Raw genomic sequence first — 24,152 nt, 5'->3', positions numbered from 1 at the left:
CTACCACTGCAGGAAAATGTGGACCATACAGCTCACTTTTCCAACCACAACCTAGTCTGTGGGGTCCCTGATATCACTGGCCTGTCTTCTGGGAGGTTTTAGATTTAACCATTCTAATCTAGTAGCTTGCACTGTTTTAACCGGGAGGACGCAAGTTTTTCACTCAATACACACATTAAACATCTTTGTACAAGTAAGGGCCAAAGGTAAAGATTTTCTGCTGGTAAAAATGTAAATAAACAGTATTGACATGTAGACTTTTGAAGTTTACACTTACTTCAGTAATTATGACGATAAAATATAGTATGTTTGGGAAGGTTGAGGTTAAAATGCTGAAGTGACTTGTAATCCAATTCAGTATTTATATAAAAAGTCCATGACACAAATTTCAATTATATATTTATCACGGTTTGAGGACTATCATTGCAGAATGCGGGTACTATAAAATAAAATTCTAATACATAGATGAGAAAGAATTTTGATGTAATCTACGGGAAGCAGGGAATGCAGCATTCTACCCACACTTGGCATGTCAGAGTGCTATACATAAAGGCTTTGCCATCCAATACAAAATGAATAGGTGCATGTGGGTGCACAATGCGAATATACTGAGGTTTCACTCAAGAGGAGGGCTATTTGTTTAACAAAGTCACCTATCCGAGTTTAGACCTAAAGCATGGAAATGATATGCTGAGGCGAAGCTCTCTTAAATAAAGAGGTGGTGATTATTTAATCACAGACCTGGAAAAAAATAAGAGGCTACACAAGAGTACTAATAATGAAAGAAAACTAGTGACCTTTGATATTGGTGGATTGTACTCCTGTGTATTTTAAAATCTCATGAGATAGTCTGCTTAATTGTCCAATAATGATCAGTCCTGAAGGAGGGTGGGAAAACCTACCAATAGGGCTAAATGAGGCATCAACCCTAACACGACCTTGAAGCCCTATACCTGAATGAATGGGGCATGCCTACTGAATTGTGAAAGAGAACTGAATGTCAAGTTGTGTTTTATAAAAGGGAATTGGTTGTGCTCTTTTGATGGGAGATATTTTTTTTTCAATGAGATTACTATAATTGATGTATTTTTCCTTTTAACAAATATATCAAATAAACGAAATAAATTAAGACTTTTTCAAAGTAGGTGTCAATGTGTGTGTAGTAAGCAGCACATGGTAAAGCACATGAAACAGGAGTATGGAGTTTGTTTCTAGGTTCCTCGAAATGCAATAATGTACAGTCCTATTCAACTAAATACACAGCAAGTGAAATATTTACTCAAAATTACAAAAACATCAAGTAACTCGGGTATTTGCTTATTTTTCTAAGTAAGGGAAAAATACAAACCTCCAGTCTTTTGATGATATCCTTAATATCTTCAGTGTTGTTGTTGAAGCTCCGGACGAAGACAGACTCACCACGTTCATAGAATATCTTGATGGTGGTATCACTAACAGTCCACCCAATCACATCACGGGTTGAGCAGTTAAACACCACAGTCTTTGTATCCTGCTCTATAAGAGCCACAATTTCATAAGAAATACCCAAGAGGCACTCCAACTCTAGAGCACTGCTGTAGTCCTCCACATGAACATTCCACATAACTGCGCCACAACTTAAGAGTTCCGCTCCTGGATAAGGCTTTGTCTTCTCTTTCTTTTTTGATGCCAATGAGATGAAAGGAAACTTGCCTGAAGGGTCAATAGCAGTGCTGGTAACATTCTTCTCTGCCAGGTCCTTCAAGTATTCCTGCCGAGTCCTTGTGGCCATGGCCCTAAACTTCTCAGATTTATGAGCCGCGTTCTCTGCATTAATGACTTTGGCAAGAAGGAAGTCCCGGAATACAGAGGACTTTGGGAAAGTGACGCCGTTTGGAATGGGTGGACCGAAGGAAGGTACATCTCTTGATCTCGTCACAGCAACACTAGAACATAGATACAAGATATTTAGCAGGTAAAAGGTCATTTTATAGCACAAACATCTCCCCACAGGACAACAGACTTATGGTAACATTACACATGTCTTTTGTAACTAACTGCTAGCGCCAGGTACTCTTTGCTTCATCTGTGGATCTAAGCAGTCCTATACTTGCCATACAGGTAATGTCATGCCTGGCTTAGGCCAGATGCACCACACATTATAACATCAATTGAGCAACGCATGAAAATCCAGTGGTCGCAACTTTCCGGTTTTTGAGGGTCCAAGTAAAGAAGTGTCTGGAATGCTTCTTCATTACCCAGGAAAGTAGCATACATCTAATCCCATTATCGCATAGCCCCCAAAATATTGGCTCTTATGGAAAAGGAGTTTACACAAGTGGTGGTCAGAATATAAACTTGCACTACAACCCACACAATCAGCTAACCCCAACTAGAATTTCCAGTAGCCCAAAGAGAATGAAGTGATCTGAACATAGTTGAAGCACAGCAATAAATCTGAAGACAAGATTTCTAACCACTCTTATAGAAGTGGGGCTTTACCTTAATTTAGGTAAACAAAAAATTGTTGTCGAGAGGTTGACATTTGTGCCAGGTACCATAACATAATTTCATCATAGTTTACTTTGATACATAGGGAGCCAATCCACACCCTGACATCACAAATGTAAAGCGTAATCAAAGGCCGATAAATGGAATAAATTCCCAATTACAGAGTCACAGCAATTGTTTCACAACCTGCATTTTTGACACTTGTAATACATCAAGCAATGGGTTCACACCTGTGGAGTACCCAATCATCTAACCCCAAATAGAATTTCCTCCCAATGTGTTCAACAAAGGAGGCACAGCCACACCTTGCCAGTCAACAATAAGAAAACCTCAATCCTGGGTATAGATTTGTGAGCACAATCAGAAAAATTCAATAGTCCATTGAGTATCACAGATGTCAGATTCTTTACTCTCTTCCTCTGAGACAATTTATAAAACATTCAGTGCATAGTTGCACCACAGAAACATTGTTCTTTCCAACTTCATGAATCAAAATTAACTTGCGTTTCATCCGCACAACCACCTTAACTTTCTCAAGGCCAGAAACAGTAGTAATATCTTTAGAGTAACATAGGTATATTTCCTTTACCATAATTGAAACATACCTCCTTTTCAAAAGACTATTGATATCTTGAGCTATCAGCCATAGTGTTGGCCGAAAACCCTAAGTTCCTGTATTACGGTCTCTCTCAGGACCTCACACACCAGCATCTACGCCAATGTGTGAGGTATTGAGAGGGACCTTAACACAGGAGCTTATCGAAAAGCGACTGAGCGGAGAAGCCCCTGGGAAACCCGCCTCTCTTAAAAGTCATTCCAAAAGCCTTACCGTACTTTGCTCCCACTCTCTTCTTAAAATATATTGAGCACAAAGAGGTGCCTGCAGAGATGAGTGCAGAGGACAGGCCAGAGACTAGCTGAAGATGGAAAAGGAGGAGGAGAGTAAAAGGCAGGATGGTAGGGTAACTCTGCTCCCCTAGGTGCATTCAGCACCAATGCCCTTCAAACTCCCCCCCCAAAAATGTACATTTCAAAACTTAAACACTTTATCTCTATAGCAGACTGCATCCTCTCCTCCTAATGTATCACTTCTTGATTGCTCTTCTTTCCTCCGATCTGTTAAGGTCTCCACATGAGCACTATACATACACACCATTTAGTTTAGCAACTACAGAAATGGCAAACAGCATAGCATTGTTGCAGGGATTCTGCCCAAAAACAGTACTATGCGCAGAATTATAGGACCTTGGTGTATAGTGACGGAGTAATCCTACCACCTTAGTACCTATGAGCCTAGAACCAACTAGCTATAGTGTCTCACTTGCTCTCCTACTCACTCACAGAGAAATAAAGGATTAGACACCCCAGAAAACAACATTCCCAGATCTCCCAGGAATTACAGTAACAAGACACACCCTTTCGCTCGCACTCTTGTACTTGTCCACAATAAGATCTGACAGACACGAAACAGTTTAAAATATTTATTTTATCTAACCTGCCCTAACATTCATTATACGTGACACAACAAGCAGGAACATGCATAGTACAAATACAGACAGCATAGCAGCTAGTCCACAAATCATAAAGGGAGTTGTAATCATGGAAAGACAATAGACTAGCCTAACCTCCCTCGCTAAGAAGTAGCATTATTATATATTAGAAGATTTCTGGGCTTTTTCAACATACTCCACACCTTCGCCCATAGATGGTACATCTACATAATAGGTGCGGTCTCACTCTTCGCCCTGGAAAGGTCCCTCTCTAAGTGTGTGTCACCTATTCATGCACCACACTAAAAACCAAAGTACGCTGTCAAAACAACAGCTGAAGGGGTATGTTTTGTCTAAGGGCTAAGGCCAGACCAGAAGAAAATAAACTAGGGGCATTGTTGTTCTACCTTGCTCACAATGTTCAGTCAAAATTCCAGAAACCTGCAGAGAGCAAACCCAGCAATGAGTTCTCATGTGAAAATAGCCATAGAAATGATTGCAAAAATAAAGAAGTGTAGTAACGTGTGCAAAGCAGCAGGCAAGCTGCTGCGTGCTCATGTTAACTTAGAGAAAATGAGAATGTCCTCATGGGCATGTGACATCCTCCCCTTGGACAGCTCGTTCGCACTGGGCTAAAACAAAATCAGAGGCAAGCAGAGGCAAAGCATCTCAGTGGTATCCAAAGTAGAATATTTGTGGGCCACAAAACATTTTTTTCTCAAATTTTAAAACTGCCAACTGGGTACCCAAAAACATCCATTCACAGCGAATTTTCAGAGCCAAAAATGTTGCGGGAAATGCGGAATGCCATAAACTCCAATAAGTTGTCTGAACCTTCCATAGTAAAAAGGTATGTAAGCCAATTAAGACGAACAAGCACACATGCTTCCTCATTCCTCGAGGCCGTTAGGAGTATATCCAGGCAACTTGTGTTAACTTTGATTACACTCCGATCCAAGAGGAGCTGCACATAAGCACAGGTACTCAAGTCTGCAGTTGGTCTAAGTAGAGGATAATACACCAAGCGCCTACCCATGAACATTCCTGGGCATGGCCTTTCAATGCACCCAATAACGGTTTGTAATGTATGTATGTATGTATGTATACTTGTTAAAGGCAACTGCTACCCAAAGGGTATCCTGGCGCTGTGACCATAACAATCCATCAGATGTGATACACTACATTGCTCTTGGAAAGAGGTGGGTTTTAAGATCCTTCTTGAAGGAAGTCAGATCTTGCCTACTCCTCAGCGACAGAGGTAAGGTGTTCCACAATTTAGCAGCCGCAAAGCTGAAGGCAAGGCCGCCCATCCTCACTCTGTTAATCTTGGGGACCATCACCAGGAACGCCGAGGAAGACGTCAGGGGTCTAGCGGCTTGGTACCAGGAGAAAAGATTTTGAAGCAGCGTTGGTCCCAGTCCATGCAAAGCCCTGAAAACAAGGCATGAGGCCTGAAAAAGAATCCGCTGCTGGACAGGTAGCCAGTGGAGATCAGAGAGGGCTGCCGATGACGATGCTGAACGTAGGCGAGATAAAGCCAATTTGGCTGCCATATTTTGAATCCTCTGTAACTTTGATACCAGGATATTGGGAGCCCCCAGAAGCAGTGCGTTGTAGTAGTCTAACCTACTGAGGATGGTACTACGCACCACTTCTGCCCTGGCTCCTAGAGGAAGTAACTGCAAGATTTTTCGTAAGGCTCAAAGCAAGCCCATACAAGTCGCCGTGGTCCTGTTGACAGAGGCGTCAAGCTGCAGGCTAGGCTCAAACAAGACCCCTAAGTTGCGAGCCGACTCGGCAGCGGTCACAGTGCCCAAGATAGAGGCTGGCCAGAAGTTGTCCGGCAGCGGGCGAGGAAGCCGATCCAAGGAGCAGTGAAGAACCTCGGTTTTCGACCCGTTGAATTGAAGTAAGTTGAGTCGTAGCCATTCTGCTGTTGCAGACATGCACCGGTGAAAGGTGTCCATCGAGGCTGTCTCTTTTCCCTCAAATGAAAAGATCAGTTGAGTGTCATCGGCATAATTGATGACTGATATGCCGAATGACTTTATCAAACTTATTAGGGGTCGGAGGTATAGGTTGAAGAGGATCGGACTGATCGCTGACCCCTGAGGTACACCCTGATTCACCTGATGCACGGCTGATCGAAACAGTGGCAACGCCACAGCTTGCTGTCTGTTGCAGAGATAGGATGTTAACCAGCTTAAAGAGAGGCCAGTTACACCTGCTCTCCGAAGGCGGCCCAGTAAAACCGCGTGGTCCACCGTGTCGAACGCGGCCGACATGTCAAGCAGCACTAAAAGTGCTGCCTTACCCATGTCGACACGCGTTCGCAGATCATCCAACACGGCGACCAAAGCGGTCTCAGTACCATGGGCCGGCCTAAAGCCAAATTGGGCTACATCCAGACAAGAGTTGATTTCAAGGAAGTTGGATAAGGCTCTTGTGACCAGCTTCTCTATGATTTTTATCGGGAATGGTAAAAGCGAAATGGGCCTGTAATTTGCCGGACATAGAAGTTCCAAAGAAGCCTTTTTTAGCAAAGGTGTTACTACTGCCAACTTCCAACTGTCTGGGACTGAAGCTGTAGCCAACGACTGACAGCAGATGGTGTAAAGTGGAGGAAACAGCTCTGCCTGGAATGACTTCCAGATCTTATGTGGCATTGGGTCAAGTGGAAAACCCGAGGAGACGCCATTCGCCAGTACGCAAAATTCCTCCAAAGAGGGGATGGGAAAACAGGACAGCTGAGGTTGCCCTTCCTTGTCGTCGGCCCACTCAGAATCCGAAGAATAGAGAGATTCTGAGGAGAGAGGCAGTATCGGGTCAGACTGACCGGAGGCCAAAAGTCCATTCCAAATTGTCCTGATTTTCTCCTCAAACGCAGAGGCCAGAGAATCGCACAGTTCCTGAGAGGCCTGAATAGCTGGTGCTGCGCAGGCTGGGTTAGCTAGATTATTAACCAGCTTAAAAAGAGTCTGCGACTTATTAGAAGCCTTAGCCAAGGTGTCTTCCAAAAACTGTGCTTTGGCCATCCTTAGATGGGCTTTATATTCCTGCAGGGCCTCTTTATAGGCCGCCCTATCAGATTCCCTGTATCCTCTCCTCCAAGCACGCTCTGCCTGTTTACAGCGAAGTTTCTTCTGGCTAAGATCGCTAGTAAACCAGGCATTGGCTCTCATGGGTTTGTCCCTCACCCTCCGTAAGGGGATCAATTCATCTAGTGATGTCAAAATCTGCTGGCAAAGGGCGGCATAGCTCTTATCCACACTGTCCCCCACGGAGAAAGCTCTAGGCAGTAATGTGGGTAGACTCGACCCCCTTAGTAGGCGGGACCATTGCCTCCTGAGTTTGAACCTGCCCAGACCATTTATGCTTAACGGTCCTCCAGGCAAGTAGATGGACATGAGAATCAGTGCGTGATCGGTCCAACATTGATCCATGACCTCATTAACTACAACCAGCTCTTTGCCAGCAAATACCAAATCCAAAGTGTGCCCCTTAGCGTGAGTAGGTGACAGCACAAGCTGCTCTATTTGTAAATTGCTACACGCTTGGCAAAGTTCTCTATAAGCCAGATCTTGAGGGCCGGTGTGCTATAAATTAAAATCGCCCAACACTATGAATCTAGCATGGGAGTTTGATAGGTCATAGATCAAGTCGACCAATTGCTGGGAGGCTGAGGCAGTCAGGGAAGGCGGTCTATAGCAAAGAAGACCTGCTACCAAAGTACCACCCAGGGCTGTTAAAGAGAAGCCCATAAGCTCAAACCCCAACACTTCTTTTACTGCGAGCTGCGAGAGGGAGAACGAGTCTCTGTAGATAAATCCCACTCCACCACCCCTCCCAGAAGCTCGGGGAGTGTGTCTTATGAGGTAACCCTGTGGGCAAGCCCAGCCGAGCTCCAACCCACTGTCCATTTTAGTCCAGGTCTCGGTTAGAAATAATATATCCAAATTAGAGGATTCGATTAAAAAGGCAATCTCAGCGTGATGCTTAACGAGTGAACGAACATTAAGCAAACCACAGGAGAGAGCACCATGAGAAGATAAAAGCATAGTACGCTGCTTACCTAAATCAGTGTGACAGTTCAAAGCACAAAATTCCTCCCGAGAGTGTACCAAATGAGGAGAGGCCACCACGGTCGCACCGGGAGCAACCGGGACGCGAACGGGCGCAAACGGGCTTACCTCTGGCGCGCCTCCGGCGCGCCCGCTGCGCGCACACGCTGCGCGCACACGCTGCGCGCACACGCTGCGCACCTGCTCACCCATTCCTATTTATAGTATTACGCCACGCGGGGGTCCGGCTAGTAGAGCCTCTGGACCCGAACAAATATGGCGCCTGAAAATGGCCCAAGCCTCAGTCACCCACCCAAGATGGCGGTCGGAGCGCCACAAACAGGAACCCCACTGACTAAGTCCCGCCCAATGCGGGTGAAATAACGATTATAGTGCAGGTAAGCATGACTATACCCCGATTATAGTTGGTAGCAAGCGCCTGATAAGTAGGCAAAGATTAAAGCCGCACGATCAGAGGCTGCGCGATTTTAAAAACAGAGTGCCCAAGTAAATAGAATACAACAATTTAAAATAAGCACAACAATGCGCGCGATAGCAGAGTAATCCAGGGCAGCGTGTTCGGTATTGGGGAGGCAGACATCCAGGGCCCATTGAAAAAGGCACCGGAGGCAGCTGCACACAGGTGAAGTAGGCATAACAGAATGTCAGCTAATAGTCTATGTCAAGAGCTTTCAATGGCATTGCACCAAAAAGCCAGTGCATCTGATTACGGTACAACTGCAAATGGACCGGGATTGCCTATTCCACAGATTGAGCAGCCATTTGGAGCAGCAATAGAAGTACAAGAATGCCACAAATCAACAGGAGCACTAGGGGAAACCTCCGAAGGTGCTGGAAAAAATAGAATGGATAAAAGCTGGTATAACTAAAAAAAAGGTCTGAAAAGAGGTGACAAGGCCGGATCCCACAACATTAAAAAAGTGGGCAAGACCCACAGTATCAGACGCATTCAATATTTGGTGAATTAATTCTCTAAAATCGAGTGGGAGATTTGTGTTGATCAGTGACTGAATCTCACTTGCGGTTCTTGCCACCTGCAATTCGGAGGTCTCTTGAGCATATGCGAGCCACTTCATTTTGAAACAATAGCGCTTTGAGTCTGCTTAGCTTATTGAAATCTGTTTTCAGAAGTCAGAATGGAAGCCCAAAGCAAACTATCTACAATCACAGGCGATCGGGGAAACAGGACAATGCTGCAACATGCAACACGTTGTGAAACCATTACTATATATGGGAAGCCTGCCAGTAATCCGCAGCAGTCTTTTTTTTTTAAAATAAGATAACTTCCATTAGAAAGCAAAGTCAGTGCGGGAATAATGGCTGGGACTGGGGTCTCTTCTAAAAAACAGGCCAGATTCGGGGCCAAAATGTTGCAGGCACTGTGACGTTTCACTTGTTTGCAGACTAGGGAGTGTCTCACTGTTTAATTACAATCCTCCCCTGTAAGGAAAACCTCCTATCTGCACGCTGACATCGAAAGGTGAAAGGCAACAGCAATAATTCATGAATATAGCTACTGCTGAGGAGCTCATATCTACCAACCGTATAGTGTTTCATGCAGCCCGTGAACTGAAAGAGTGAGATTGGCAGTGAAATAACCTCATGTATTAACCACACAGCTGAATCAGTCTCTGCCAGAGGAAATGGTAACTCTTCTAGTTACTCAATATGAAACAATGTGTTTGTCGCGTCTTTCATGGACATCAATTTCTGTTGATCTGCCAAATTAAATGGCAAAAACAGTGCAGAAGCATTCAAAAACTTCCATGGTAGTTTTCCAAGTTTGGAGAGTTTTCCAAGGTACAACCAAATTGCTTTACAGAACGTAACTGATTTTGACCATGGTACAAAACACACACTTCATTTTGAACAATGTCAATGACTGATACAATATTATCTAAAGTATATATAAGTGAAGACAGTGTATTAATTCTGTTATAGACCACTGAAAGAACTTTTACTAAATGATCTTGGTCAAATTGGCGCAAGCGTACCAAAGCTTCCGTCTGCGATAGTTTCTAAAATTCATTTCGTGGTGCATAACCGAAACATTTTGCGCCAGGGAACTTTGGACCTAAAAGAAAATTATCACGCTTCATCTCACTGGACGGTACAAAAGGGGGTGGTGATGGACGGAGCATCTGAATCAATCAAACACTCACACCCAGTCAAAAGATCTGTGTTTAATCCATCACCGTTCTTTAGCCCACTCTGCCACCCCAGTTCAGACATGGCTATATGCAAATCAGTCTGACCCTGTGCCTCATGGGAACAGTCCAGCCCGAACTGCCAAGCCATGTTTTCCCTGGACCGGAAACAAGCTTCCGAGGACCGGTTTCTGGCATTCCAGCCGTCTTCAGCCCGGCTTGCTTGAATCTAGTGGCAAAGTGAGCAAGGGACTCACGTCTGAGCATACCCTGCCACACTTATGGCGGCCAAAAGCGGTACAAAAGGGGGTGGTAATGGACGGAGCATCTGAACCAATCAAACACTCACACCCAGTCAAAAGATCTGGGTTTAATCCATCACATCACAGATGACCATGTGGAATGTTCCAACTACCGTTGACATAATATGTGGTATGGGAATGTGGAAAATGGGGATCAAATCTAGACTGTGTAAACCCTTATGTGGTATTCAAAATGCGCAATTGGCATGCATTGGAGCACTTTGGCCATCCCAAGGGGTCAATAATGGAAGAGTTGGGTGAGCCATTCTTAAACATGACAGTTAAGTCCTCAATTATGTAGTTTGTATGTGTTTGCCAGGTGTCATAGGCAACGAATAACGGAATGGAGGGAGTATTTCGATTTTTGCCCGTAGTTGAACCAAACAAGTAGTCTGCTCTACCGTTGCATTTAAAAATATGAGCGGAGACTGTATCAGACACACGCAATGCAATGATTCAGTACCCTGCACTTGCCAATCTGTGGTACCCCAAATGGATTTTAAATCAATCGTGTCCTTCCAGTAATCATAACCTTTCACGGACAAATCAGTTAAGAAAGACAAGTAAATGACTAATTTAGTATGGGTCAGCAAAACTTTGGTCTGGTTAGGTATCTTCAGTTTATAAAAATAGGACTCAGATTATAAGATTAGAACACGTAAAATACATAAATTTACTTTGTTGGGTATTTGTGCTCCCCTGTTACTCGGTTGAGCATTTTTCTCACTGGGGTATAATTAAAATATGGTCTCAGAATATTAGTCTTGTGTAAAAAATGATGGCCATAATGTTGGTAACAGAATAAATCAGCGTAATTTGCCAAATTCAAATATAAAACTTCAGTGTCAAAAGCATTGTAATGTTTCAAATAGGAAAACAATGAATAAACAGCATTAACATCCCAGTCATCAGAGTGTATTCTGGATAAAACCATATCGCCTAAAGATACGTGGAATACGTATGGAATGTTTAAAGTCTCTGTTGGGCCATGGATATATAATGGCACTTTATCCCAAACAATGCCATCAACAATTGGGAATGCTGAAATATTAACTAGGGCAGGATTTTGTTTCATTTTATGAGATGAAGTGTGAGAGGCCAGAACTCCGTTAAGCAAGTTCTGCGTAGAGCGTTCAGGGAGCTAATGGCAATTAATCAACAGGAAAAACACAGTCACGAAATGAACCCAATCCACATGAAGAGGAACACCATTGTCAGCACCATCCAGACGTATGTCCAGGGCGGGACCAGGTAAGTCTTTTTAAACAAAGAGTAACACTAATACGTGTAGGGGGTTATGCCACAGACGATGACAACGAAGATGTATCAGAAGAAAAGCTATTACGGTCCATATAGTAACCACTGGACCCCAGCTGAAACAGGGTTTGTTCTTCATTGGGAGGTGAATGTATCATTCTTTCAGGAATGTCAATTATAACATCAACTGGTGTAGAAGAATACCCATTATCCGCAGTTGTAGATGTTGAAGTCAAAACAGGCAACACATCAATTGAAGATTCCAGCTCTCCCTTCATATGTTGGGGAGTTGTCGGGGAAAGGGAAGCTATTGGATTCAGTGATACATCCCAGCGCGGAATGATCGTGTGCCTTCTATTCAGAATCGGCCATATGGTGTAGCTGGCCATGTTCAATTGAAATGCATTGATTCTCCTTATGACCAGGAAGTGGAGGGTTGATCACGGTACAGGTGCCCTTCAAACCAAGAACTTTGACTGGTGCCCAGTATGACGGACCAAATTCTTTTTTGTTCTCTACCTTCTCTCACACCAGATCTCCAACTTTAGGAAGGCAGCCAGAAAGCGGAATCAGGACCGCTGCATCCGTGGAAGAGGTCAAATGGGCTTTTGCTTGTGTATCACAAGCCTTTTGTAGATCTTGTAACACAGCACAATGGTTATCTACGTCAAACGTTGCGGCAGCCGCCACAACGTCTAGACCATCAAGTTGTGGCACAAAAATTTTAATGCCAAAGAGCATTTCGTATAGGGTCCGCCCACCCAGAGATCTTCTAGGGAGATTATTAAGTGCACGTTGGCCTCGAAGATGAGTCAGCCAGCCCCAACCAGTACCTAATACTCTCGCTGTTAAAGATTGCTTTAAGTCACTCCACAACAGAATTGCCTTCAAGTCGATATGGAGACAAGAATTGCACCTGCAACCCCAAAGGCTTCATCGCATACGGTAAGCCTTAGAGGGAATAGCAGGACCTTGGTCAGAATGGAAGGCGCCACAGGCAAATGTCCCTACAAAGACACACAAATCTTTTATAACAGTTTGAATGTCAGCACTACGTTGCGGCCAAACCCAAAGGAATCTAGTACACAAATCCACCACAACCAAGATATACTTAAAAGCATCATCGAATGTTAAAGGACTGCAGTGATCAAGATAAATATAACCAAATGGTTGATCTAAAATGTACAGTTGAGTGTGGGGTGGACGTGAAACAGTTGAAGATTTAATCTGTTCACAAATGCCACAGGAAAGAACATATTTACGTGCCTGTTGGTACAAACCACGCCACCAAAAACTTTGCTGTAAAAGGGAAATAGGCACTGTCACTCCGGCATGTGCCGAAGCAATTCTCTCATGTGTGGCTATTATCAAAGAAAGCCTACGGTCCTCGTTGGTAATCAGCCGATCCCCATAGGGTGATACAGTTACAAATGGAATTTGATCAGAAGACAAGTTATATGTGTAACGTGAAGGGAAACCTTGGGGAAACTTGATCCCCTCTTTCGTCGCAGCTATAGCCGCAGAATATCTTCATCAATTTTAGTCATAGGCCTAGTGACTGCTGCTACTGAACAAGTGGCTACTGCAGATTTGGCTGCCTCTTCAGCCAGCGAATTATCAACGGCGTGTGCTCCCACATGCTGATGGCCCAATGTATGGATAACATACTTTAGTATCAGCTGTCTCTACGGTAATAAAAGTGTCAATTGCTTTCGCATTTAGACGCTGGTGGAGTGTCTGCCACACTATGGTAACCTCCGTCGCGCTGTAGGAGGGTTACCGCCAAACTCTTGTCGAGGGTTCTCACTATCTGACGCATACTTTGCAGTCAAAGCGGCAACTTTGTTTTCTGAAATGGGGCACGATATAGAGGTGGATCCTCCTGCTTGACTTTTGCATCAAACAGACGCTGCGGGTCATGTCTTGCTTGCGCAGCCTCACCTAGTCTGCGATCCCGTCACCCTCCACCGCCAAATTGTTGATCTGATGATTCCTAAAAGGAACAAGGAGAATGAGGATCAGGAACCTGAAACCTATTGAGTGTCTTAATTTTTGAGCGGTCACGCAAATCATAACTAAGTTCAGAAGTGTCACATGGAGGCGAACCTGCATGTGAACCAGGCTCCAAGCCTTTTTAGGGAAGACTGGACGACCCTCCTTATCAGGAGGTGGTTTAACTTGTGGCTGAGAAAATGGTCGAACTCCCAAGCTATTGCGACCTAAAGATGTATACACATCTGAAATAATAATCAGCAACTTTTGCCGACGATCTACGTCTGCCAACGCCACTAGGTGTTGACAAACCTGTAAGCAAACTGCCCAACCTTTAATATTGGCCAGAATCATATCGGAGATAATAGGAAACATTCCCACTAACTTCATCCCCCAAATCCAGGGCTGTACCAGGCCCATGTTCATCCTGTACCTTCTTCAGAATGCTGGGTAGGATGCTCATGGAGGGAGTGCCGAAGCACAGTGTATACACTGAAGCAAATACTGTCTCCCAGATGGTGCAGTCAGCCAAAACAGGAATTAGACCACTCAGTATACTCATGATAAGGATCCTGTGTGTTTCTACAGGAGTCGTGTGGGGAAAAAATGCCTCAAGCTGCTCAAATTTTTGTGCCAGCCAAAATGGTAATTGCAAACAAAACAGGTGATGGACCGAATGTGGATCAATGTCACACATTCCACCCAGTCAAAAGATCTGGGCCCAAATCCATCTTTTTTTTGCACTCCACACCACCCTGGGTTAGACAATGGCGGTATGCAAATCAGCTCTGACCCTGTGCCCCATGGGAACAGTCCAGTCCGAACTACAAAAGCCATGTCCTTTCCAGAACCGGACCGGTTTCGAGGTAACACCTCTCATCAGCCCGGCTAGCTTGACTCCAGTGGTGTGGAGTGCCTGGGACCCACGTCTGAGCATCCCCAGCACACTTGGTATGTCACCTTGATTCGGAGGACATTTGCCCATCACCGAGTTAGTTAATCATGATGGGACTAATCACAAGTTCACTGACTGTATGACACGTCAATGAAGATGAACCATTTGTGTGCACAATATACGTAGCTCTGCGACATTAACATTAATATTGTCGTACCCAGATAGTGTATTCTTTGAGTAGGATGTTGAACCAACTTCTCAAAGTTGACATGAAGGCCCAGCCACTGCAAAAGGGCTAGACAGTGTTGATAGAGGGTCCTCACACACTGAACGGGGTAAGGACCCTTCAAAAGCCAGTCATCGAGGTAAGGGTAAACAAGAGTCCCTGGCACCGTAGAGCAGCTGCCACACTATTGGCAAACACTAGAGGAACTGACTTCTTCCCTTCGGGTTGAACCTTGAACTGGTAATGCTTGGATTCTATTATGAAGCGTAGGAACTTCCGGTGACGTAGGCTGACTGGAACATGCAAATGTACATCCTGCAGATCTATCGAACACATACAGTCCCCTTGCTGGTCATGAGGATAAATTTAATGGAGAGCCAGCAAGCGAAACTTTTCCCTCCGGATGGATTTGTTGAGAGTACGCAGATCTGAAATAGGCCTGAACTCTGCTTTTCAACCTTTCTTTTTCACCAGAATATACCCTGAGCGTACTCCTTGTCGAGAAACAGGAACTTCTTCCATGGCTCATTTGCTGTTGTAGAAGTTGTAGATGGTGGCATGCGGCTTTCACTGGCACGATAGCCGGGGATGGATGACAAAAACAGAGTAACCATTCTGCAACATTTTTAACACCCATTGATCCTTTGTGATGTTGCGCCACTCTTGCATGTGGTTGCCTATACTTCCATCCACACTTCAGACATAATGATTTGCTCAATGGAAGCTTAACTAATAGCACACAATATCTGACCGGAAATTAGACTACCACACTCGCCAGGACGTCAAGTGATCACTGAGCCAGAGAATTAGCCAACCAAATCAAGAGTGGGGGCCAGTACACAGTAAAAAGCAGGTCTTGTATCAGAATAGATTACAATACAAAAAATTCATCAAAAAGTAGAGGCCAATCATTTGAACAGTCGCAAATCCTCAGCAATGTAAAAAAAGACAGTAAGAGGCAGGTTTGCGGTTCTTTGAGGGAAGGCACCTCCCCCTCCATGAATGTATAACAGAGCAAAGACGTCACAAGAACTCACACCACATTTACTAAATGAATATCCTTCTTCAGGCCATCAGGGCTGGTCCCTACCCAGTGAGACTGAAGATTTGAGAAGAATGCAGATACCTGTAACAGGCTCCATCAGTGCCAGGGCTGTGGGCTCTCACGAGGACGAACACATGCTGGAAGTGAGACCGAATGTTCTTTGGAGTGAACGGCTCTGCTCCCGGCTCCTGGAAAACTATTGTCACAATGTCATTTCCAATGTGGCGCTTCCTCAGGAGCTACAAAACAAAACACAACCAACATTTAGGAGTTGTGCTCAACTGAGGGACACTAAAGCAAAGAATGCCTTTATTGAATTTGCAAAGCTTCTGTTTTCATTGTTAGGTAATGTTTCTCCAAGGGACAGCAAAAGCAAAAAAGAGTGGTAAAAGTGTACTCCTTTATAAAAATGCTTCAATATCCTTTTCAAAGAAAGGCCAATACTCTAAACATCCAGGCCAGGCCAGAGCCACATTTGAACTGGGTCAAACCAATATGGTAACCCAGACCATAATTTCATCAACCATGCAACAAATTCTACAACGGCTTACAAACTTCAAAGTTCATCAACAAATTCTAAGCAACCCCGCCCCTGAGCCCCCGAAAAGAGGAAGGGTGGAAGCTTGTGAGACGGGGAAGGCAGCGAGACAGATTACAGCATTTATACAGATTACTGCCGTTCCTACTACCTCTAGTAGCTGGTTGTGAATGTTTGAAGGTTTATGAAAGCAGTAGGTTCTGCGAAAAGTTTGGGATACTCAAAACAAAAAAACACAAAGACGTCTTCCTCATTATAACATTGTTGCAATGCAACTGAAAATGTAAGGGATTCGAGAACTTCTTTGTCTTGCTAAAGTTCCTGCTAACAAATATAATTTACAGGATCCAAGTTCTGTATGTAAATCAGTATTTAATTTAAAATATATATGTACATTCATGCAGAGACCACACAAAAATGCTTTAATGTGTCGAAGATGCAATTGCTCGCTTTACCTTTAATCTCAATAACAACCTGCTGGAGATGTCGGACCCTTTTGGAAACGAGACATCTTACCGTAATGACCATAAAGTGAGTGTCACCTGTGTTTTGGGTTTTGCCAGGCTAGATTAAAACAGAACATAGTCTAGCCTTATGGTCTAGCATTTACAGCTAACCCAGCATCTCTACAGATCCAGAACTGGTGGCCAGTACCGTTAGGGAAAAGAAATCAGCCTAGGGACACAGTTGTAATGCATGTCAAGAAAAGGTAACAGAGAAGTGGAGTAACCCAACACCTAAATAGTCATGTTTCGGAGCACTCCAGTACCTCAATTTCAGAACATCTGTTGAACTTTTTTCTTTTGCACCCTGGTTTTTGTGCTCCTGAATTTATAATATAATTAGCAGGACTCTTGGTAAAGGCATAGTCGATTTTAATACAAACAGTAAACCAACAGAAATACGGCACTTGGTCACCACCTTTACTGTCTTGACTCTGGCAAAGCCCACAAAGAGCCGATCATTCACTCTTCCCGTTCATGTACTGTTGATATGGTAAGACATTGCTCATGTAGAAATCAGTCTACACAGCCATTCTTCCTGTTTGGTTGGGTGATGAGAAAGGAAGATACCACTTTCTACAGGAAGCAAGGGGTACACCTGGGACCTGAATAGGGCTGGGCTTTCCCTCCACAATGCTGGCTCCACCCCCTGTGGTGCGTCTAATGTCCCTAGCCTGGCCAGTGAAAGCAGTTCCATGTAACCAGTTGTAGCTGGTTCTCACACTGCTTGCACCCTGCTAGACAAAGGATTTTGAGGATAAAAAGGGTGCTGTGACAATGTTCTTGTTTCTGACTGGAATCTACCAGGGACGTGCTACTGCTTGGGCCCAGGGGAAGGCTTGCCTCCCTGGGCCCTGCCCAGCCCCTGGCTGCCTGGATGTCTGCTGGACTAGGAGGCTGGAGGACTTTTCTTTGTTCTTGGGAGCTGCTTGCTCCATCTTTTGATGATCCAGGACTTTGTGGGACCCTCTTGTCCTCCTCACCTACGGGGGCTAGATTGCTGGGGACCCTTCTTGTTGTAGAGGTCATTCCTGAGGGGCATGGTGCTGTCTGTGCCCCTAGGTCCTTGAGGGCGCTTTATTTCTCATTTCTGGGCAGAGCGCTGTCGTTTTCCCGAGGAGGGAAGCGCTCCTGCCCTTTACGTGCCCCTCGCAGGTGCCCACCCTGCGTTATGCGGTAATTGCTTCATTTTTTATATACGGGTGCCACCCCGTTTATCTGCCCCTTAGCGAGTGCCCACCTCGCTTCTACGTTTATTTTGAGATTCAAGGGTGCCAACCCCTCGTGATGCCCCCTTGAAGTGATCCCTGCCGCGATTGCGGCAAAATCGGAAGACAGGCAGGCCCGACGGGGGCGGGCCTGCCATGAGGCGGAAGTGGTGCCACGAGAGAGAGGAGGTCGGGAGCCCACCCCGCCTCCTCGGGAGAGAAGAAGTGACGTGCTCCCACGGCCCGGGGCTCCCGTAGCTGTGGAGAGCCCCGGGGCCGCCAACCAGGATGTGCGGCCGGATAGGAGAGGAAGCCGCGAGTGAAGCAGAGCCCCCCCCCCCCCCGACCAGCCCGGTGAGTGTTGAAGGGCTGGGGGTAGGTGGGAAGCTCCGGGCGGATGTCGCGGTGCCTGTTGAGGGCACAAGTTGGAGCGGCCCTGTTTGGCAGTGGGCTGCTCCCAGTGTATTGGCAGCATCTAGCTGAGCCCCGTGTGGCTCCGTAGGGGGCTACTGTTGGTGACGGAGAAAGGCACAGTGACCGTGGTGCAGTTAGCGCTGCCCCGGATGGCAGTGGGCCGCCCCAACGGTTTTACCAAGTCTAGGATGACTCCAATGCTGAGGCACACTTTATTTAAAAGGCCCATGTCCCTCACAACGCTCCACAGTATTTTGGGGGCATGCTTGTTTTAGAAGCCAGAGTGCTCCCAGGGGCACTGTTGTTTTCAGAGCCTGAGGGCTCCAGGGCTCTGTCTATGGAGGGCGCACCATTCATTTAGGAGCTGGAGTGCTCCTGGTGGCGTATTTTAATGTAGAGCCTGTGTGGCTCCAACGTTTGGGCATGTGCTGTGTCAGAGCCTGTGTGGATCCAACGTGCGCAGAGTTTCAGAGCCTGTGGGGCTCCAACAGATGGCGCAGATTTGTTCTAGGGGCTAGGGAGAGCCCCTGTCGCAGTTTTGTCTCCCGCTGCCCAACAAGTAGTGGGCAGCTACACCGTTTAGGCGCAATGCGAAACAGAGAGTCCTTCCGAGGGACACAGATGGCACAGAGGTGCCAGGCCTTCTACAGCTGCACAGCACTTAGTACCAGCTGCAACGTTTAGGCCCTGTTACTGTCATCAGCTGCCCAGCAAGTAGTGGGCAGCTGCAACGTTTAGGTTTGCGCCGGTGGCGCACCCCTGACTGGCGCTGCATTGGCAGCGCACCCTGACATTCTGGACACAGGGCTCTTGAGTCCCCTTGTTGGATGGCCAGTTGGCCAGGGGGCTGGTATGTGGGTAGGGTGCAAGGCCCTAATGTGATTTTTGCATAATGTGCTTTTTCTATGTTTATGATAGTAATTGCCTAAGGTGATGTTTGCGCAATGGGATTGTGAGGTTATTTTACCTATGTAGGTTTATGCTAGTGAGATGTTTTCACTCTGAGTTACGCCCCTAAATAGGATTTATTCTTAGGAGGCAGAGACTAATGTGTTTAGACTAGTGAGGAGATTGCCTACTGTATTTTTACCGGTTAGGCCCAAATGTGAGTTATGCGTAATGTGCTATGCCAATATGCCTGTGACACCTCTGAATGTGTGTTTATGCATTATGTGTCTTACCTACACCTCTGAATGTTTCTATGCATCATGTGTAATGCTTCTGACCTATACCCCTAAATGTATTTCATTCTTAGGTGGTTGTGTTTTGCCTAGTATAGTTTATACTAGAGAGGTTATGTGTCCATGCGTGATCTAGGCATATGGTTATTAGTATTGCGTAGTGTGTACTTACCTGTTACCAGTGGTTACTGGTTGTGACCTACAATTGTTATTTTGTGCTATACTTATTCTAAGTTCTAGAAGTGCTATTTCTACTAAGTGCTGATTCTGACAGTGGCCCATGTGGCCCTGTCCTGGTGCAAATCACTTGTGAATATTGCCCGTGCTAGTTGGCACAATGTATATTGTGTGATTACGATCTGATATGTTTTGACAATACAAAAGTTATTTTTATATAACCTTGTGTGGAGTTCCTTTTGTAGTGTGCCTAGGATGTTGTTGCTGTTGTGTGCATGCGCAATTGATTTACACATTGCCTCCGGGATAAGCCTGTCTGCTTGTGTCAAGCTACCAAGGGGGTGAGCAGGGGTTATCTTGGCGTGTGACTCCCTTGCCCCGACTAGAATGATGGTATCTGCCTGGCTTTGGCGTCAGCCTTAGCCAACCAGAAATCCCAGTTCTAACAGTTTGCATACTTTTTCCTTCTCCTTAGTCGCCATATGCAAGCATTTAAAAGCGCTACTGTTACTCTTGGATGGGATGTTAGCATTTTCTTTCAATAAGTCATCAACTTGTCAAGTGTATGAGCTGCCTCTGTGAAAAAAGCCATCATTTAGTAGTACCAATCCAGTCTATGATCACACTATTTCCTTTGCCAATACAGCATACTTTTTTTTAATTAAGACCATTTACTAAACTATTAAGAACCAGGTATTTGCTTTGTGCACAGTACTGCACCTGAGGAAGCTGGGTGAGTGAAAAAGTCAGAGGGCGATTTAAAGCCCTACTAAGGCATTTATCACCAAGCAACTCCAACAAAGCCATTACTCTTGGTACACCCGCTAACTCATGCTTATAAGGACAATGAACTTTATATGACGGAAATAGTTACTAATCAAAGATCTTGAGTAGTAGGATCCTGAATATTTGTCTCTGCTCTCCTGCATTCACTAGAGAAATGTGAGTTGCATCAGAATGAACAAACATTTAACTTTCGTGTTCGCTATCTCTACTATATTAACATTGCTTAAAATGAGCAGGGTGTGGACATTTCAAACACATTTTTAAAACAGAACGCAAAGGCAAGACAAGTCAATTCATTTAATCTCTACTCCATTTATAAATATATAAACAATTAAAGAACAATAAAGCAAGTGATTAAAAGCTATTTTCAAAATACATACAAAACAGTAAACATAAGAAATCAAGCGATTCAAAATTCATATTCTACAGAGGAGTTACACATTTTCTAATTTGGATTGTGTGCAATACATAGCTTATTGCAGCACTACATACCAATACGTGGTTTTAAATAACGCTGTCTTAGCTTCAAATAAAACATACAGAATAGAACAAAGTGCAGCGTAGTTTGTAATGATGTCCCATCACAGACGCAAGGGAGATTTTCCTTGTTCCATTGTCTCATTTTAGGGAAAGCCACAATATGATGTACAAGGCCTAATAGTAACCACGTTAGAATACATCTATGGTACAAATTCAAGACATTAAGCATGCATGATTTGATTCCGTACGAATATTCAATAGTTCAAGTTCAAGTTCAGGAATTTATATCGCGCACTACTCACCCAGAGGGTCTCAAGGCGCTTGGGGATGGGTTTATTATTTATCGAATAGCCAGGTTTTAAGTTCTTTTCGAAGGAGATGTGGTTCTGTGTAAGGCGGAGGTGGGTGGGGAGTGAGCTCCAGGTCTTGGCCGCCAGGTAGGAGAAGGATTTACCTCCCATGGTGGATCTTTGGATATGCGGAACTGCGGCGAGGCCTTGATTGGAGGATCTCAGATGGCGGTTGGGTGTGTAGAAGGATAGTCGAGAGTTGAGGCATTCGGGCCCTCGTTTGTAGAGGGCCTTGTGTGCGTGGGTGAGGAGACGGAATGTTATTCTCTTGTTGACGGGGAGCCAGTGGAGGTCTTTCAGGTGGCCGGTAATGTGATTTCGGCGAGGGATGTCCAAGATGAGTCTCGTTGATGCGTTGGAGTTTTTTCTGTAGTTTGGCTGCAATTCCGGCGTAGAGGGTGTTTCCGTAGTCCAGTCGACTCGTGACTAGTGCGTGGGTGACAGTCTTTCTTGTCTCGGAGGGGATCCAGCGGAAGATTTTTTTGAGCATACGAAGTACGCTGAAGCAGGAGGATGAGACGGCATTGACTTGTCTGGTCATCGAGAGTGAGGAATCTAGGATGAAGCCCAGGTTGCGTGCGTGATCTGAGGGTATGGGTGCTGTGCCCAGAGCTGAAGGCCACCATGAGTCCATGCAGAGGGGGAAGATCCTAGGATGAGCACCTCCGTTTTGTCTGAGTTAAGTTTTAGGCGGCTGTTTTTCCTTCATTTGGCTACTTCTTTCATGCCTTCGTGAAGGTTGGTTTTGGCGGAGTTCGGGTCTTTGGTGAGGGAAAGGATCAGCTGGGTGTCGTCAGCGTAGGAGATGATGTTAAGGTTGTGAAGACGCGCGATGGATGCAAGTGGACTCATGTAAACGTTGAAGAGGGTGGGACTGAGTGATGAACCTTGTGGTACACCGCAGATGACTTCGGTAGCCTCTGATTTGAATGGCGGAAGTCTTACTCTCTGGGTTCTTCCTGCGAGGAACGAGGTGATCCAGTTCAGTGCTTTTCCATGTATTCCGATGTTGTTGAGGCGTTGTGTGAGGGTGCTATGACAGACTGTGTCGAAGGCGGCGGAGAGGTCGAGTAGAATGAGGGCCACTGTTTCTCCGTTGTCCAGTAGTGTTCGGATATCGTCTGTGGCTGCGATGAGGGCGGTTTCGGTGCTGTGTTTGGCTCGAAAGCCGTTCTGTGAGGGATCGAGGGAGTTGTTGGATTCGAGGAAGGCGGCGAGTTGGCTATTGACGGCTTTCTCAATGACTTTTGCCGGGAAAGGGAGGAGGGATATTGGGCGGTCGTTTTTGAGTTCTGAGGGGTCTGCTGTGGGTTTCTTCAGGAGGGCGCTGACTTCGGCGTGTTTCCAGCTTTCTGGGAAGGTAGCAGAGTTGAAGGAGCAGTTGATAACATCACGGAGATGTGGTGCGATGATGGAGTCTGCTTTGTTGAAGATGTGGTGGGGACAAGGGTCGGTTGGCGAGCCAGAGTGGAAGGAATTCATTAGGCGGATGGTGTCTTCGGTGGTGATTGGGTTTCTTTCAATAAGTGATAGCATTACATTTATTTTGAGTAGCGGGTTACGGTCGTTGAGATCTGTAAAAGACTGCAATCATCCAGCTTGTATAATGAGGGCTTGAGTGTAATAAAGCCAGGTGATCTCAAAGGCATGGTTCCACAGTGAGACAAGCTTTTACAATGTCTCTGGTTTAGACCACACCACCTTCTGTAGAAGAGCTGATTTAAACATAGTATTTTCAATATGAGACATACCCAGCTCCTAGGGGATACGGGATTCCAAAGCGGATTGTGGCAAGGGTAATAATCACCCAAGGAACTGATTTTCTTGCCATTTCATGCACTCATATTTACATCAAAACCTCTAAGGCCTGCCCCATATAAAGCCCAAGCAAGACACTTGCTTTTATATATGGCCAACATTTCTCTTAATAGTTTAGACCCTCAGTTAGCAGCAAACCTAAACACTCCTTCCATTGATCTTATTGGGTTTGTACTGACATGGACTAACTTCTGCGGTTGGACCACATATTTGAGTCAGTGAACTGAATGCACAAGCATGAGAATGTCGAGATTCTCGCTACATACACTCCATGTTTGTGGTATGGACACGTCTTAGAACTACCTTTCTCATGACCACTGGAAAACATTTCTTCATGTTAAACTTTAGGTATCTGTCCTTCATATATGCAGTGAAAGAGTCAATAAGCTTTTGCAATCTTTTGCTATTTGCAAAAGTAAAACAGCAACATCCGGATATAGTAAGCCAGGGACCTTCAGATACCCCATGCTAAGGCATTCAGAAGTGCCTGGAGTTCTGCCTCCACCTCATTGATATAAAGGAAGAGGAAGGGTGCCAGTACATAACCCTGCATTAAACCCCACTTTGTCCCAAAAGGTGGTGTGTACTCCCCTGCTGGGAAGTCTAAATCAGTAAGACATGCACTCTGTTTTAAGTTATATGGGTATCAAAAATGTATACTGCTGTATCGCGTGCTCATCTCTGAGGGTTCCCTGTCCCAACAACACAAGTTCTGACAATCTCATAAGTGGTAAAAACCTACTCACCAAGTACCAGGGCAGGAATCCACAG

The 24,152-nt window shown here is 45.2% G+C and overlaps 1 protein-coding gene across 4 annotated transcripts in view; it reads right to left on the bottom strand.

The window, feature by feature from the left end:
- Positions 1 to 24,152, bottom strand: part of SIPA1L1 (signal induced proliferation associated 1 like 1) — an 847,070-nt gene that overhangs the window by 303,247 nt on the left and 519,671 nt on the right. For all 4 annotated transcript variants that reach the window (XM_086937055.1, XM_086937054.1, XM_086937056.1 and 1 more), the window contains exons 9-10: positions 16,008 to 16,165; positions 1,349 to 1,925 (exon numbers count right to left, since the gene is read on the bottom strand). In XM_086937055.1, coding sequence (XP_086793181.1) covers positions 1,349 to 1,925; positions 16,008 to 16,165 — 735 coding nt within the window. The remainder of the gene's footprint in view (positions 1 to 1,348; positions 1,926 to 16,007; positions 16,166 to 24,152) is intronic.

The sequence above is a fragment of the Lissotriton vulgaris genome, chromosome 9 (assembly GCF_964263255.1).
Source record: "Lissotriton vulgaris chromosome 9, aLisVul1.2, whole genome shotgun sequence".
Lineage (NCBI taxonomy): Eukaryota > Metazoa > Chordata > Amphibia > Caudata > Salamandridae > Lissotriton > Lissotriton vulgaris.
Note: the sequence above shows the minus strand (reverse complement) of the source record. Positions and strands in the feature narration are given on the sequence as shown.